The following is a 17,683-nucleotide window of genomic DNA, read 5'->3' on the forward strand; positions in this document are numbered from 1 at the left end:
CACCTGAAATGCAGGACTTTTGTGTCCGGACAAAAGGTCTATCAGACTTGCACGAAGTGTTATCTGTTACCGGCTTCCCCTGAACATATCCTCGATTGTTTGGGGTTAGCTCAGGAAGATGCACATGCAAGTCCACTTCTGGTGCTGGACTTTGCTAGGGCAAATGGCCTCATGGATCTGATCTAGCTGTAGCTATATCCTGAAGGATTGGACACAACAACAACACAGCTATTCTGTCTACAATGTATGTGTGTGATTTTAATAAAACTATTCATACGTTTCAATATGCAAAAAGATTTATTAATTAAAAAAACATTTTTTTTTACAGATTTTTGTACATATAGCAACTTTATTACAAAAGAAACTGGCAGAAAAATGCTCAGTTATTTCTATTACCTATTTATAAATCATGAAGTCGAAATCTTGGCCATAGATGACGCCACTGAGAAACAAGAACAATCGCTCTGAGTTAATAGTCGACGACAACAACAACAATAAATCATGAAATAAAAATCCAAGTTCATATTGAACATAAGCTGAAATTTCTTTAGGAATAAAATATTTTTGCGCATGACAATTAGAAAAAAGCAGAATGGCGGAGTCTTTTATAACAAAAGTTTTTTCTTCTCTCCACTCAACATTTTAAAAATTTGACTAAACTGGATAAATAATATATTCCTATAAAAAAAATTGTATATGCCTCATAAAAATGATTGAATATGAATATTTGTAGCTAGAAAGGATATTAAAAAATTATAATTTTAATAAAATGGTAGAAATTTTCATACTAAAAACTCGTATGAATTAAAACTCCCGAATATCTAAAGTGTAGGTACAAATATCTAACTTATGTACTCAGTTAAGATCATCTTTATTTAATCGCTCAAAACAATAAATACGCTCATATCTAAAAATATCGATCATTTTTAAACGTATACTGGCAATACATTTCGAACGAATATTCTTAAACATCCTATGTCAGAAAATAAAGCAATACACTTGTATCGATCACCTGTGTCATTATATGCGATAATTACATAAAACTTCGTAACCCTAACCTGGAGATATGGACATAATATTTTAAAAAACTAATTCATATTTTTTACTTTTTTGCTATAACCCTAAAAATATTCAATAAAATTAAACTAAGTATTTGGTGCAATTTTTTATTAATACGTAACAAAATTGTAATTTAAAAAAGAAATTGCTCGAAATTGCATAAGATTTGAGCATTTAAAATAGTTCTTAACAACAATTGTGAAACATTTAAAAAAATATTTTCACAATTTCGAAGCGAATCGTATTTGTTAACTAATGAAAAAAGTCCGAAAAGAATATCTTGAAAATTTAAAACGTTTCAAGAAATTCTCCAATTAATTTTTGTAAATTTTGAAAGAAATTTTTGATTGTTGCCTCAAATTTCATTTTGTGTAAGATAAAATTTACCAACCAATTATATTACGTTTCAATATGAAAAGTTAGAAACACATATCGATCAAAAAAAAGAAAGAAAAAGTAGAATTTCTAAAGATATGTATGTTAGTAAAAACGTATGTATGTTAGCATCAGGGGACACGCTGTCTGCAACACGCAGGAACCTTTCTGTCATCAGTGGTAATTCCAAAACCTGATGTGCCCCCGAGGTCCTACACTGTATAAACTAAAGAAAAAGAAATTAAAATTCAGAAATTTAAATGTAAATGCAATGAAAAATTAATGATCCACAAACAAAATTGAAAAGTCCTCCGAGAAGAAATTAATAATGAAAGATAAAGTTACAGTTAGAATAACCAAATTAAAATAAAATATAAATTGCCAAATCTTTAAAAAAAAATTTAGAAACATTTATTTTGCTGATCCTTTCGAAAAACTTGAAAGAAAAGAGCAAAAAACATTCAACGATTAAAAATTCCAATAAAGTGCATTTTTGCTATTTTTGCTTGATTTGTGTTTTTAATTTTGTAAATTGTTTAAAAATAAGACAAATTTGGTTTCAGCTGTTTTAAGCGCTTTTCCACTTTGACTTATAATCATTTTAAATGTTATTTTCTTAATCTGTTTCACTCTTTGATTGGATTACGTTACAATAATCATTCGAATTTCCTGGTAAAAGGAAATAAAACATTTTTATGGGAGATGATACCTTACAATAATCATTCGAATGTCCTGATAAAAGGAAATAAAACATTTTTATGGGGGATGATACCTTACAATGACAGCGAAAATCTGTTAATTAATAACTAATAATCTGTTAATTAATAACTAGATTACGGAAGCACCAATATAGATTTGTTTCATCAATTTATTTATTTACCTTTAGTTACTTATTTAATTTTTTAGCAATTTTCCAATTTTTAAACGATAATTTCTTCCGGCAGTACCAAAAATCCAATATTCATTGATTTAAAAAATAAATAAATAAAAGTAAAAAGTGAAAAATTCATTGATGAAAAAAATGAAAACCTATCATAGAAACAGCATTTATACAAAATATTTAAAAATTAGAAGCAGATGAAACCTGCGAATAAACGATTAAATATCCTTAAAGCTTGCTTAACTCACAGTTCAAGTATAAAAGTAAACCGTGCTAGAAACAATGGGACACTTGCAAGAGAATTAGTGAGGGTATCTCGATCCCGATTGCTGAAACTTGGCATTTGTTTACGTTAGCAACTGTTATTTCCATACTTTTTCGAGTAAGCCAAGCCCATCAATTCTCTTAAGTGGCACATTTTGTATTATTTCAAGAAGATTCTTTCACTATATATTTGCAGAAAAACTTGACAGGCAGGAAGCCATGTAGAACATAAACATAATAGTTATGCATCGAAGTTGCCAGGTACACAAAACAAGAATATATCACGGTTACAATAAAATAAATAGACGTATAATAAATCAGTAACAATAATTAAGTAAAAGAAGAATAAGGGATAAAAATTATATTTCAACAAAATGAGAAAACAGAACAAAATAGATTCGAACTGTATTGAATCAGTGTTTTATTAAGCAATTCATTATAAAAAGCCAGTCTTTCATATTCGGTTGAAGGTGAATTGTTGTCTGTGTATTGAATGTCACCTTTTTTTGAATGTTTTGTTAATTTTAACTGATCATTAGTAAGAGAACAGCCCATTAAGATTGCATAGATTTCCTTTTACCCATTGGCAAAATGGGTCTTATTTTGGATTTGATGACGTCCACACACTTTACAACTGTGTTCAAGAGCAATAGTTAACAGCGCGCATGCGTCGTCATTGCATGCGTTGCTATGGCGATTGCTGCTGTTTTTCTTTTTACTTTCACTTTCAATGTATTTACATAATAATAATTTTGAAGTATTTTTCTATTTTTTTATTATTATTAACGTATAATAACCGGCTAGACGGTGATTTTTATATAAATATGAATGCTGAATAGTATAGGCAGGATATAAAAATCTATCCGACGAACAAACATCAATGGAGACTATTTTTGCATCCCATGTTCTGAAATGGTGTGACGTTTAACGAAGTCAATCCAGAAAGAAGAAGCATTTCATCCATGGGTAACCGGTGATTGTAATAAGGCGATAAGAAATTTTATTAAAATGTTTTTCTTACATTTATTTTTTGGTTGATAATTTCATATTATTTTGTTTTGTTTTTAAAACGATAAATTGCTTAGTTTGGAACTAGAGGATAAAAACATTGCCCAATAAATTTAAAATTAGCATAACACCAAATCTTTAAGGCACCTTAAGTGAAAGCAGATATAACCCCAATAAAAAATCAAATAGCCGACTTTAGATTCATCTAAAAATAGAAAGCTAATAAAAACTAAACTAGTTTCGGCCATATTATAACTTTTAAAAAGCACCAATTTTATTTTAATTTTTTTTTTTCCTTTTAACATTCCGCGTTCTCCCCAATGGCTAATTTAAGAGGAAATTTAATGAAAAATCGACCTCTATTTAAAACATTCCCCGCTACAAATATTTTTTAACTAGTCAATTTTGAAGACTGAATAAAACCCATCTCAATAAGAATTTCCTAAAGTGTTTTCATTTTCGATGGAATCATTTTGCTAATTTGGCACACTTTCAAGGAGTAATACTTTTTCATTAAACTTTGCCTACCTTTCGAAAAAAAATTTATTTAGTTAAAAACTTTATTTATTACTTAATTTTATTATTGTAATGGTTTCTACTTAACATATAAAATAAGCAAAGGTTTTGTTTAGTATATGAATGTATTTTTATAAAAAAAACAGTTAAAAAGCTTCTTAATATGTTCAATATTTAATTACGGAGCCAACTTGTGAACAATTTTTTTAATAAATTAATGTCATCTCAATTACTTGTAGTTAAAAAAAAATTTTCATTTGGAACAATTGGATGCATTCTTTATTTTTTTGATGTAGGAAAATTATTTTTCGCTAATCCATTATCAGGATTATATCCTAAGCACGGAAATGATACAGTAAAAAAAAGAAAAATGCTATGCAGCGGGTAAGCGTATCTAATCTATACTTAGCATATCTAAATTGGTAACAATTTAGATATGCTAAGTAAAGTAAAACGAGATGTTTTTAATTCAAAATGTGCCCTCTGGCGAAAATTAATTCACACAAAAAAAATTTTTTTAGTCAAAATTTTTTCCACAACCTTGATGCTTCATGAAAACATGAATTTTTCTTTTATTAAATTAGACAAAAATCTATGTATTTGCAAGTAAAAATCTATAAGATTCTTTAACAAATTTTTTCAATGTTGGCATATTCTCTGATAGACGCACATATTAATTGAAATATTTATATTTTTCTGCCTGAGTATCAAAATGCATATAAATTGGATACCTTATTAGCTTCGTAAGAAATGAGATGTGAAATTATTTCATTTTATTCTGAAATGAAAATTTTCATTCTTGAGCAAATATTTTGAAATATATGTTTTCGAGTGAGCAAGGTATTGAATTGAAAAGATGTTTTGGGAAAGTGGATTTGCACTAAAAAGGGAACACTTTGCAATGCTAAGGGAAAATTTTGTCCATTGTTGCCAGAGAGAATTCATTGATTTTCTTCATCGATGATGCAGGATGAATAGAGCGATTACAAACAGCTATAACAATTTTTTAATGAAAAATAATTTATCTATAAGATTAAAGTGGAATGTATAGTTCGTTCACCAGGAGTTGGCATTTGGCTCCACCTCCTCGAACGAAGAGTTCATTTCAACGCGGGAGTAAGAGGAGAAACATCTCCGTGCTTGAAATTGAGACAACCCTTAATGCGTGCCAAACGCTAACAGTGAATTATTTATCAGTCACTTACTTCTCTTTATCATCTGTTATTATACCTTTCGTTACTCTAACTAATTAAATATAGTGTATCAAAATAACTAAAAAAGGACAAACTCTATTCATTCATAAGAGAGAAAAATCATATTTATGAAATATTTAATGTTAAAAAAATGCACGTAAAGATTGCTAAATAAATATTATTGTCATACGATCGCCAAATAGCAACCTTTTTCAGGATTGTTCACTTCCTTCTCCTAAAAATAATGATTCACCACGTGATGAAGGCGGAGTCAAGTGCCAACTCCTGGTGAACGAACTATATTTCATCATTGTAATGTGAAAAGGCAACTCTTTCTATCCTGAGTAAAAAGCGGACGAAAGCAATTCCTGTAATAATTTAATGAATTACAGTCCCTGGCCAAACTATTAGACGCACTGTAAGATTCCATGTAAAATTTTAATTACCAGGTGATACTCTACAGCTTTATTGTTGTTATGTGACTGAAACCGGTTAGCACTTGTTCTTGGAAAAATTAGACGATATATAACGTAAATTAGACGATTGGATACATTAAACGATATATTATATAAATATAGAATATTTATTATATCAGGTATTATAATAGTATATTATAATAATTAGACCGAATTACTCGACTCACTATAGTGTTTTCATAATGACATGTTTCGCACGAGTTTATAGGCTATACTTTTATATTCAAACATACATGTAATGGGTTTTTATTCAGGAGATTTTTGAAGTGATACTTCTTATGCGACTTCCAACAAGGTGGCGTTAAACGTTTCACGCTACATTTTTATTGGCCGGAAAAACACGTGGTGGGATCCAGTTTTCCCTTAATCATTTCCATATTGNAATGGGTTTTTATTTAAGAGATTTTTGAAGTTATACTTCTTATGCGACTTCCAACAAGGTTGCGTTAAACGTTTAACGCTACGTTTTTATTGGCCAGGAAATCACGCGGTAGGATCCAGTTTTTCCTCATTCATTTCCATATTGTTTTGTTTCTCACTAGCATAAAAATAATAAAAGTCATAAAAGTATTGTTTTTCTACAAATAATTTCTTAGTTTCATTTGATACACATGTAATTTAATAAGATAGTATTTTTTTTTTTTTTAAATTTAGTGGATAACAATTGTAAAAAATGAGTGAAAACAATCTCACGGACAATGCGACGGATTTAAGGTTATGTCAAGGTACGTCTCTTGTGAATATCAATTGATTGTTAGGTTTTCTCTTTTGAAATTACATTATGACGCATTCACATACATTATTAATACAAATACATTTTCCATGGCCAGACGATGAGGCAACCACAAGCACTTCCACTGGTTCAAGAGTTCCATGAGGGAAAAATGCACAATATTACCGTAATTACGGAGCTCGGAAGCGAGCGGAGCAGGAAAAAGAGTCGTTGAATAGAACTAGTGATCCTTCTACGACTGCTGATTCTTCTACAATTAACGTCGCAGGTTACGAAGTTTTAACTTCTTCCGCGCGGAGGGACTCCACGCACTATTTTTTTTATAAACTTCCTATTTGTATTTATTTTTAATGTATTTGCAATACAATGTTTACCAATTGATACACGAACATAAAAAAAAATGCAAACTGGTTTCAGTCACATAAAAACAATAAAGCTGTATAGGTATCACCTGATAGTTAATATTTTACATAGAATCTTACAGTGCGTCTAATACAGGGACTGTATATATGTTTTGGGTAAGTTTGGTTAACAGTTAACTTTACAAAGAGAAAATATGACTAGTTGTCTATTGGACAAAGAGAAATTTTCCCTGAACGCTGTAGATTGTTCTCTTTTAGTGCGAGACCAATTGTAGAATAGCGAGTACAACAATTTGAAAATGTTTTCTGTAACAGGATGGGGTGTGTCAAGTGTATTTAAGTTTCCTTTCTATGGGTTATAAATGGTATAAATGGAACATCACACGTGATTAATTATTCTAAATTATGCAGACAGTATTTTATAAAAGCTTCAAAGTCATTCTGGCGACAATTCTCGTCTCCTGGCGAGGAAATCAGCCCGATAATGTTACACAAATACGGGAGAAACATATTTTGGTTGCCATTGAATAACAAGTGAATTCAAAGAGAGTTCTGTTACAAAATTGAGATATTATAGAGCAACTCTCTTTTTCTCTATAATGCACCATACCAATGGAAATATGCAATTTACCCATATTATTTATCTTGGCTATGAGGTTAGAAGTTCTCAAATCGATGTTTAAGAGAGTGGCATAGAAAGAACGGGTAAATCCAGTTGACATTTTTGAATTTTAATATGGCATATAACATTTTATACAACTTAAAAGGGTAATACTACTTACGAATATCGTTCAAAAATGGCGAATATCGTGCAAAATCAAGCAGTTTAACGAGGACCGATACCGCATTCCCTCGATCCCTTCACAAGCTGATCAAAGTAGTCACCCATCTGTTCACTATTCAAGCTGCCAGCGATGCTTGAATTCACTGTTCCACTATAGTTTGTCTGCGGTAAGAACTCCCCCTACCACAAAGTCTGTGGCTGCTATGGAAACAAGAATAACGCATTTCAAGGAGGGTAGCTTCTCTTCACTCTAGGGCTAACACAACAAAAAAGAGATTCCCTTTCCCTCGCTGACTCTTAACCAAAACCAGCCCTAAACAATAACCTCTTACCCTTACCTGAAATAGTTATGCCTGTTTAACATAGTCACCGCCCCACGAGTCCAGACGAATAGCTAGGGGTGTTCTTACTTTAGATGAACTATAAGAATCGTTTTACTATGGGACTTCATACAAGGTAGATTAACTTAAATATGAGTGCAGACTTACTGCTCGAGGTTAGTTTACGGAGTGTCTGAACTTTATTTAGTTTTAAATCTATCCCAGCTACATCGTCGCCACGTTTCTCAAATAGTCATTTAAAATAACAAGCGTTTCAGTGCTAAATTTAGATATTTATAACCATAATTCATTTCTTTAAATGTTTTCATAAACATTCATTGTCGGAAGTATTATTACCCATTTATGTTGTTAATGTACACATTCGCACAAACACGTCCTATATACACATAAGAGCATTATCTTGGATTGCGGGAAAGCTAAGGTGACCAGGTATCCTCAAATATTAAGGACAAACCTTCGAATTTTGACAGTTATCTTCAAAAGCTTTCACATTTTTTGAGTACAGAAAATGTCATGGGCATTTCATCCGGAAACATTTCATTATTTATTTACATGCAGTGAAATATTAAAAAACAAAATCACAAATGCTTATGTTCTTTTTTTTTTTTTAAACATATTAATTTTATCTTACGGAGAAAATGCGCGAAATGCCAAAAGAGTACAAATTTAAAACTCAAATATGAAAATTCCATATTTGTCCGAAAATAATTTCAAAAAAAAAAAAACTAATAATCATGTCCTTCTTAATTTTGCAAATGCAGAATATCACATGATATATCAAAACTGCTAGGTAATGAAATCGAGTTTGACGAATGCTCAGCATCTGACACTAGTTATTATTTTTTTTTTTAAAAAAGAGAGAAAATTTTGCTGCATATATAAAGTAACATTTTCCATAAATATAAGGGTGTCCTTGAATTATAAAATTTGTTGAGGACGCTCCGCGGATTTGTCCCCAAATCACGTTTTAAAAATCTGGTCACCTTAAGGGAAAGCGGATTCTCACAGGGAATTGAGATGTCTACACCAGAGGCTGAACTAAATCACTTCAATAGTATAAATCAATCCATTGCCGTAACGTTGGCAACCAGTTTTTTCTTCTATTCCTATTGGACGATTCTTATTCCCAATCCAATAGAAACGTATTTCTATTGGTTGCTTCTTGTAGCCGATCGACCAGTGATACATTTTCAGCAGACAGGTTAGTTAAGTGACGTAGACATCTCTATGAAGCACGGCACATGGAACATCTACATTTATAAATGGTGTAGACGCCATTCCATAGACATTGCAGTTCTGTCCGACTAGCGCAAAAAAGATTGCAGGCACTGTACAAATATCCCCTTCAGAAGACAGAGAGTTCTCTTCATCGTTTTCAGTTTATAAGATTGGTTTTCTTTCCTATTTCTTGGCATTCTAAATATCCAATGTGATCTGATGTCAGGAGGATTCATCCTCATCATCATCTTCTTCAGCTTCAACTTGTTTAGGCCTGGAAAGAAAAATATTGAATGTCTTTAGAATATATTTCATTTTATTTCATGAACAGCAGACCCAATTTTTGATGAATCCACCACCGGTGAACAGCAAACTCAATTATTTGGGTTTACGACTACTAATGCTCAACTCCGTAGTTTTGTAATTTCGAAGACAAGGGAACTCCTGGATCAAGTATTGGGAGAAATTTCCCTTTTGTGCAGGGCTTTTTGATGGAACTAACCCGCATTTGCCTTACATCGAGAAGAAAACCACGAAAACCTACTACGCTCAGTTTGATGGTAAGGGGACTCTAACCCATGATCCGTCTACCACTGAGAACATTTTAAGCCAGCATTGTGGTGAGGTGCGAACTGGGTGCGGAATTCGAATCGAAGAGTTATCGCTGAGATCGAACCCGGGTCACCTCATTGGAAGGCGAACGCTCTATTCTCTGAGCTACCACGGCTCATGGTGTGTGTTATACAAACAGCAGTTTTATCATTATAAAACAAATAGAAAAGTAAGAATTATTTTACTGAAATCAAATAAGCAGCAAATAAAACGGTAAACCCATGATCCTTCTACCACTGAGGATATTTTACACCAGCACGTCGTCAGCCAGCATATTTTACCTGTGGTCGGTGTAAGCCGGAAGCGGAATTAAAACTGATTGGTAATGAAATCAAGCTTGACGAAGACTCTGCATCTCGGGATGAGGAATTCGTAATAACCATCTGTCGCTGGGATTTGAACTTGACGATAGCTGGTTGACACGAATTCCGCATCCGGCTTGCATCGACCACAGTGCTGACGTGGAATATCCTCAGTGGTAGACGGATCATCGGTTAGAGTCCCCTTGCCGTTATTCTCGTGGTCTTTATCTCCACGTAACGCAACTGCTGGTTATTTCCATCAAAAAGCCCTCCACGAAGGCAAATTTCTCCCAATGCTTGATCCAGGAGTTCCTTTGTCTTTTGGATTGGGTTCAAAAGGACAATGCTATGAATTTGAAAGTTGTAATCGTAAACGCAAGAAATTGGTCCTGCTTTTTGACGACGCTGTTATTAAATAAAGTGAAAAAAATAATAATGTCTGCAAAAAAATGATATAAGTTCGAAATTTACGTAATTTTTAAAAATGAGGATATTATGAAGTTCATTAAACTAAATAGAATAAGATAGGAAGGGCAGCTATTAAAAATGAATTCAGAGCGAATTACATTGAGGGATTTTAAAACGACTCCCCTTCAATACCAACAAAAGACCAAGAGGATGACACTGCTTGGACTTTGGCATTCTGAAAGTGAAGAACTAGACATTAATTTATGGGAAAAGAGCAGATTGAGAAATGCTTCGAAGGAAGGCCCCGAAAGGCTGCTATTCCAATGCTTATGATGATTTAAAAACATTTAATATTAAAAAAAATTGTATGGTATTATCTTTGGATAAACGAGATCAAATTTTACTCTGAAAAACTTTTTCCTTCGCCTTAGAAGTATCAAAGGTGAGGCGAATTACACAAAAGGTGAAATTAATTCTGAATTACTGATACCCAATTATCCAAATTGCGGTTGTCTCCAAAATTAGACAATTTTCAATAAAGAAATAGTAAAAAATTTAGACATTACGAAATTTAAAATAAGTAAAATGTTTAGAAAAAAAATGTTGTAAAGTAGAAATAGTAAAAAATTTAGACATTACAAAATTTAAAATAAGCAAAATTTTAAGAAAAAAAAATTTACGGAAAAATTAAGTCTTACATTTTAAAGTGTATCACATTTTTTTATTTACCAAGAAGCATGTACACTTCAGTGGCGTTGGAAGGCCTCGAGTACCAGCTCTGAGGAGGTGTGCAAAAAGTTTAAGTTTTGTTATAATTAACTTAATTTTCTTCCCTTTCATTTTCAAATTACTCCAAATTTTGATTTAAGCCATATTAAATTTAACTATAATTTATCTACGAGTTTCAAATCTAGGGAGGGGTCGACCGATAGTTAATGTTTTGTTCTGCTTAATTAATATTTATTACTTCAATAAAAATGTGAAATAGTTTCTATAAATTTTAACCAGGACCCACGGGTTGGAATATTGTAAAGAAAAAAATCATTTATCAGAAAAAAATATTTTTATTTAGATAAAGTACATGTTTGTGTTTGACATTACCACTTAAAGTATCGTCTGCGCTAATTAACTTGGGCATTAACATATTTAAGGTCAGCTTTTGGAACCATTGAGACTGAATACGTGAAAATCCGATCAGTAGATTAAAAGTTGTTCAGGGTGTTTATCTTTTTTCCTTTTTTTTGCGCACTGAAGATAATGAGTAAAAGATCTAATTAATGAGTAAAATGTAGATACTAGATATTGAATTTTAAAAAAATACCAATTCTCATTCATACTCAATTTTTTAGAAAATAATAATCACTATCTGCTTTATTATAAACCTAATTGAATTTTCAAAAATAGATGCTTTCTTAATAAATTTTGATGGGATGACAGCTCTCATTGAATTAAATTCGAACAAATGATCCTCCCAGTAGAAATAAATGGCCCGGATAGTTTGGTTGGCAAGGCGCTTGACTCACGTTCGTGAGTACGGGAGTTCGAATGCAGCAGGGCGAGCACTCCCCGTGTATTAAAATGGTGACTGGTGCACGTTAAATCCGTCGGGTCATAAAGCCCTTCAAGTTCCCATACCTCTGGGGGTACTTAATTGGAGATGGATCGCTCGCTGGTTCAGGTCAAAATTACGATCTGTGGATGAATGGATTTTATTTTTATTTTATCCGTCGTTGAACAGCCGACCCAATTTTGGGGTTTACGACTTCTAATGGTCAGCTCAGTAGCCTTGTCATTTTGAACCAATCCAGAAGACAAGGAAACTCCTGGATCAGTACCCCCAGAGGTATTGGTTCGTTATGGGAACATGGAGGACTTTGCGACTCGACAGATTTAAAGTGCATCAGTCGCCATTTTAATACACGGGGAGTCTTCGACGGAGAGGATCGAACCCACTAACTCCTTGACATGGGCCCAGTGCCCTACCAACCAGGCTATCCTGGAATTTTATGAATGAATGGATGTATGAATGAGTCTGCCTTATAAACGGGTGCGGCAGATATCGATTTCTTGGCCATAGATGGCGCCACAAGAAAACAAAAACAAGCGCATTGCCTTAATGACCCACGACAACAACAAGAAGAGTAGAAATGAAGATGAAACTTACTTAGTTGAAACCTTATCTTTGATGAGAGTTTTCATTTCCTCCACAACCGAATCATATCGAATATCTTCAGGTCCTCCACTGATGACGGCCTTGTTGAGGGGTGGGGTGGCCGGTGTCTCCACTGTGCTGCCATAGTTCTGGAGAGTGGAGTAAGAAGTCGGCAATGCAGCGGGAGAAGGTTCGGGAACTGGCTGGGGTTCTGGTTTTGGAAGGGTTGTAGTCGTCGCTCTGGAAGATCTCGGTTGCCTCGGCAAAGAAGAGGTTCTGGCAGGTACAGAGCGTGCCATTGTAGCGGATTGCCTTCGGAGAGTCGCGTCTAACCTCTGCAGAGTGGCCGCAGCATACAAGAAATCTCGATCCTCTATGAGCTCTGCAAATGACACAGTTTAATTAAACCCTGTTTCATTAGTTACAGGGTATCTGCTACATTTTAGATTTTCGAATTCATGACTTTCCAAGAACTTTTCATGACTTAACGAAGTTACTATTTTTTCCGACAAAAACACAACGATAAATTAAAAAAAAACATTATAATAAAATTAATTGAAATGATGAAGGGTGAGTCGAAAGTATTGTTTAAACTTTTTGTTTTCCTTATTCTTTTAAAAGTTTTTTTTAAAAAAAACGTACATTTTATGCTGTCAATGTATGGCAAAGAAAAACTTGGTGATTCAACTGTTATTAAATGTAATATTCAATTCAAAAGAACATTCTCAGAACGTGGTAAAAAAAAAACGCGCATATGCGAATTTTTCGGATGCGCGATGTTTCGGATCGATGCGAATCAAAACCGAATTGGCCTTTTTTTCGCGGGTTATTCTACACGTATATTCTACAGGTATTCTGTATTGTCGTGTTATTCGACATATTCACATTCGTAGTTCCGAATTAACATAATTCGAATTTTTTCTATGTAACCTTTTTTTTTCTACGTCAACCATTCGTATATACAATTGTACAAAACACGTCTGCAGTCCCACAAATATCAAAACTCCCAAACAAATATTGGCAAACTTCGAATCAAAGCAGATTATTATAATTTTTTGTTTTGCTTTCGGCCGAATAAATACGTGATAAAAATAAAGGTATTGACGAATCCTGCTATGGCCGAGTTTACTCGGGATAATAAATATTTGCAATCTATACATACCCGAATTAACTCGGGATAATCAGGGAAGCGGTTAAGTGCCAAAGACTAAACCCTGAAGCCACGTAACAGTGCCTTGTGTTTCCCAGCTAACGATAAAGGTATGTATACAACTTCAAGGTACAGACTCATATCACAAACAGGTAATTGAAGGCTCACCTGTGACTGTAGGTCTTGGATTTAGTTTATTGTGGCAGTAGCAGGCTATGAGAGGCATGATGAGAATGGCAATTCCCGAAAGGACAATTGGAAATATGAAATAGGCTTTCTGATAAACTGGCTCAGAAGAAGGCTCTTCTAAGGATGGATCTGGAAAAGACATCAAAGGGATTTCGAAACAATTTTCTTTTTTTTAAAAAGTGTTATTATTCAATCTTCGTCAAATTATTAGACGCACTGAAATATTCTGTGTAAAATCTTAATTAATAAGTGATGCTATACAGCATTAACCGGTTTGCATTTGCTTACGCTCCTGTATCAATGGGTTATAATGCAATACGTTAAAAATAAATACAAATAGGAAGTATACAAAAAATCTCCCGAATAAAAACCTATTACATGTATGTTTAAATATGAAAGTATTGCCTATAAACTCGTGCAAAACATGCAATTATTTAAACACTACAGTGCGTCTAATAATTTTGTTTAGTTATTATAATACATTAATGTAATACCTGATATGACAATTATTCTATATTTATATAATATATAGTCTAATCTATTATTAAAGTAATGTGGCAGAGTCACGCATCATAGAAATAGAACGTTACCTGTTTGATCTGTTATGATTTTGATGGTTCCCGATGAGGCACTCTCTCCGAAACGATTGAGAGCGTTGACGAAGATTTCGTACTGTCTTCCTGGACTGAGACCCCCCACTGAATAGTTCTGATTAGGTAGCACCGATACATGGATCTTGTGGCGATCCCCATTCTGCTCCCTCACGTGGATGGCATACGCTGAAATAATGACACACTGTTATAGCAATTATTGCATTTCATAACCCAATTCCAATTTATCAATGATCAATCTCTAGAAAACAAATGAAATCCTGGATCAAAAATCGGAGCAAACATATTATTATTTTTTCCCTTTTTTCGGAACTTTTTTTCTGGATTTTTATTTCTTTAATTATTATTTTTTTTCTTCTCGTCCTTCTTGTCTGTATGCTACAGATATATATATATATATTAANACACACACACACACACACACACACACACACACACACACACACACACACACACACACACACACACACACACACACACACACACACACACACACACACACACACACACACACACACACACACACACACACACACACACACACACACACACACACACACACACACACACACACACACACACACACACACACACACACACACACACACACACATATATATATTAGGACATAACACCGATATTCGTCCTCGAACATACATTAAAACTGCGCCACTGCTTTAAATGTATGAATTAATAGTCTTAACCTTGAAGGTAACAACTCAGCGATTCAATCAGAAGATTGAAATATATACTTCTGTACATTTCTTTTTTTTTTTCTTCTAATTGTCGTATTTAGATGCATAACAAGTTGCAATCTTAATGATATTTGAGGAGATGATAACATACCTTTTAAATCTCTCTCAAAGGTAAGAGCCACTATAATCCCGAATTTCGTATTAAACTTAATTTTAAACAATATAAAGGTGTTTTCCTGACTCTCTATTTAAAGACAATAGTATATTTTGGTGTTTTTAAATTATAAAAATAATCTAATAAGTAAAAAAAAAAATCTGTTAGATTATCGCAATAACGTTTGCACTAAATTATTAAATGCCAAAAAAAGTAGTTTGACAAAAATATTCATTCTTCATCAGAAATTTGTTAATAATTGATTTTGTAAACTAATAAAATGTCAACGAGGGAATAACTGTTTCCTTTAAATCCAAATAATTGCAAATAAGTGCAAATTATAAAAATTATTTTTTTCGAAATGAGTCGTGTGTCGACGATTTTGTCTTTAACACAGAAAAAGACACTTTTCTATCTGTATTTCAATACCGTAAATTATGAAAATGCTCCATATAATATTTTTCACTTACTTTGATCTACACTATGTGGCCAAAAGTTACAGAACACACTGTTGTCATGGTTGTGGAAGTATAATGATGTGGGGGGAGTGTTGGCATGGGTCTGTTAGCTCGTGTGGTAAGAAACGCGAACTCTGAGATGTCCATGTCTGTGGACATTCAGGACTCCCAACTCTTATGGCAATATTTCGGCCCATTTCTCTTTCATTCACACATGGAGGCTTGCACAGATGTGGTTCGACGAAATGGGGGTTCAGAAACTGTCATCTCTAAGCCTCGATCCCATGGAACATTTATGGGAAGAATGCAGCCCGCCAAACGAATGGAACGAAGTCAGCCAAAACAATTGGGACGAATGCAGAATGTAACCAACCGAATCCTCACTGCAAGCACAGCTGTGATGGAAGTCCTATCAAAATCTTCCCAGAAGGCTGTCATCGATGCAAAAGTGGGACAAACATCCTATTAATCAGGACACTCCATACCACTAGATGTCCGGACACTTTTGACCAGATAGTGTATATTAATACAAAATTATGAAAGAATTATTACAAAAATATGTTTAATAATAATTCTGCTTTAAAGAGTTAATAATACAGCTTTAATGATATTAGTCTTTCAATTAGTAACCGTATCTACATACTGAAAGAATGTGATTACCTGTAGGTAAACTTCTGCTGTTCTCTCTTGGCCATATCTTAAGGTTGCAGGTCACTCCTCCAGTTTGAATCACTTTCACATGTGGAGTTCTCGGAGGTCCTGAAACAACAAATACATCTTTAACCACTCTTAGTTCCTCCATTTCTTTACTCTTGCTTACCCCTTATCCGTTTCAGTAAAATGAACCACACTATAATAATCCATAAGGATCGAATAGGCATGATTGGCCTCTATGATATAGCTTAAAGTGCCCAAGGGTAACATTTTATACCATTTGAAAAGTATATTTTGATGGAGTTTCACATATTTGTAAAATTTTACATTTGTCATTGTAACTAGAATCTGCGTAAGGGAACAATTTGAAAACGTGGAAAATATATTTCGCTTCGCCAAGGGAATTCTGAAAATCATTGAGCAAATTCCAATAGATCGATGGAATGGACTATCAGGCGTACGGAAAAAAAGCATTCAATGAAATCGGGTTTGACTTACCACCATCTGTGGTGTGGACCACAACTTGTTCGGACGGAGGTCCAACTCCGATTCGATTGTAAGCCCTTACAACAATCATGTAGCTGGAAGCTCTCTGCAATCCCTGAAGAATGAACTCCTCGTGATGTTCTTTGCAGGATCCTGCATTCATCGATCTGTACGTGTAGGCAGTCTTTGTGTTCAATCTCTTGTAACCGATGTAATACCCTGTTAAAGTGGTGGCCGTCTGGTGGGGGCACTACAATAAAAATAATCGATTTTTACTTCTAAAACTGAAGCTAACTCTGTTTTCAGTTAATTTTAATGTTTAACGTGTTGATTTACATAAATTTCTAAATTAGACAAAGCAAAACAAACAAATAACCAAAGAAGAAAAATTGCAGTGAGCAATTTGAATGTATGTTACCTTTAATTATATTTTCTTGCTATTAGTCTCTACAATGCTTTGAATAGCTAGTTGAACTTACTGCTTTCTATGATGCAATTTTAGATTTCTAATCACGGCCAAATCTAATGGCTGAAGCGCACTTGTGCAATTTGCAGGAAAAAAGAGAGCTTTTACATTTTCCAAAATAATTAGTATCGATGGGT

The 17,683-nt window shown here is 33.5% G+C and overlaps 1 protein-coding gene and 1 long non-coding RNA gene across 3 annotated transcripts in view; both read right to left on the reverse strand.

The window, feature by feature from the left end:
* Window positions 1-278: 278 nt before the first annotated feature.
* LOC139425106 (uncharacterized) lies at window positions 279-6,108 on the reverse strand. Its single transcript, XR_011636311.1, has 2 exons — window positions 2,207-6,108; window positions 279-2,143 (listed from the first exon to the last, which is right to left on the reverse strand). It is a non-coding gene; the product is annotated as an uncharacterized lncRNA (long non-coding RNA).
* A 2,748-nt stretch (window positions 6,109-8,856) lies between these two features.
* The window catches only part of LOC107456604 (cell adhesion molecule Dscam1), a 37,788-nt gene continuing 28,961 nt past the window's right edge, over window positions 8,857-17,683 (reverse strand). Inside the window, exons 10-15 of one of the 2 annotated variants that reach the window (XM_016074513.3) lie at window positions 17,093-17,330; window positions 16,601-16,699; window positions 14,613-14,801; window positions 14,002-14,151; window positions 12,696-13,065; window positions 8,857-9,483 (exon numbers count right to left, since the gene is read on the reverse strand). In XM_016074513.3, coding sequence (XP_015929999.2) covers window positions 9,432-9,483; window positions 12,696-13,065; window positions 14,002-14,151; window positions 14,613-14,801; window positions 16,601-16,699; window positions 17,093-17,330 — 1,098 coding nt within the window. In that variant the 3' untranslated portion in view covers window positions 8,857-9,431. The remainder of the gene's footprint in view (window positions 9,484-12,695; window positions 13,066-14,001; window positions 14,152-14,612; window positions 14,802-16,600; window positions 16,700-17,092; window positions 17,331-17,683) is intronic. The other variant, XM_043053309.2, reaches the window with a different exon arrangement.

This window comes from Parasteatoda tepidariorum, chromosome 3 (genome assembly GCF_043381705.1).
Source record: "Parasteatoda tepidariorum isolate YZ-2023 chromosome 3, CAS_Ptep_4.0, whole genome shotgun sequence".
In the NCBI taxonomy this organism is placed as follows: domain Eukaryota; kingdom Metazoa; phylum Arthropoda; class Arachnida; order Araneae; family Theridiidae; genus Parasteatoda; species Parasteatoda tepidariorum.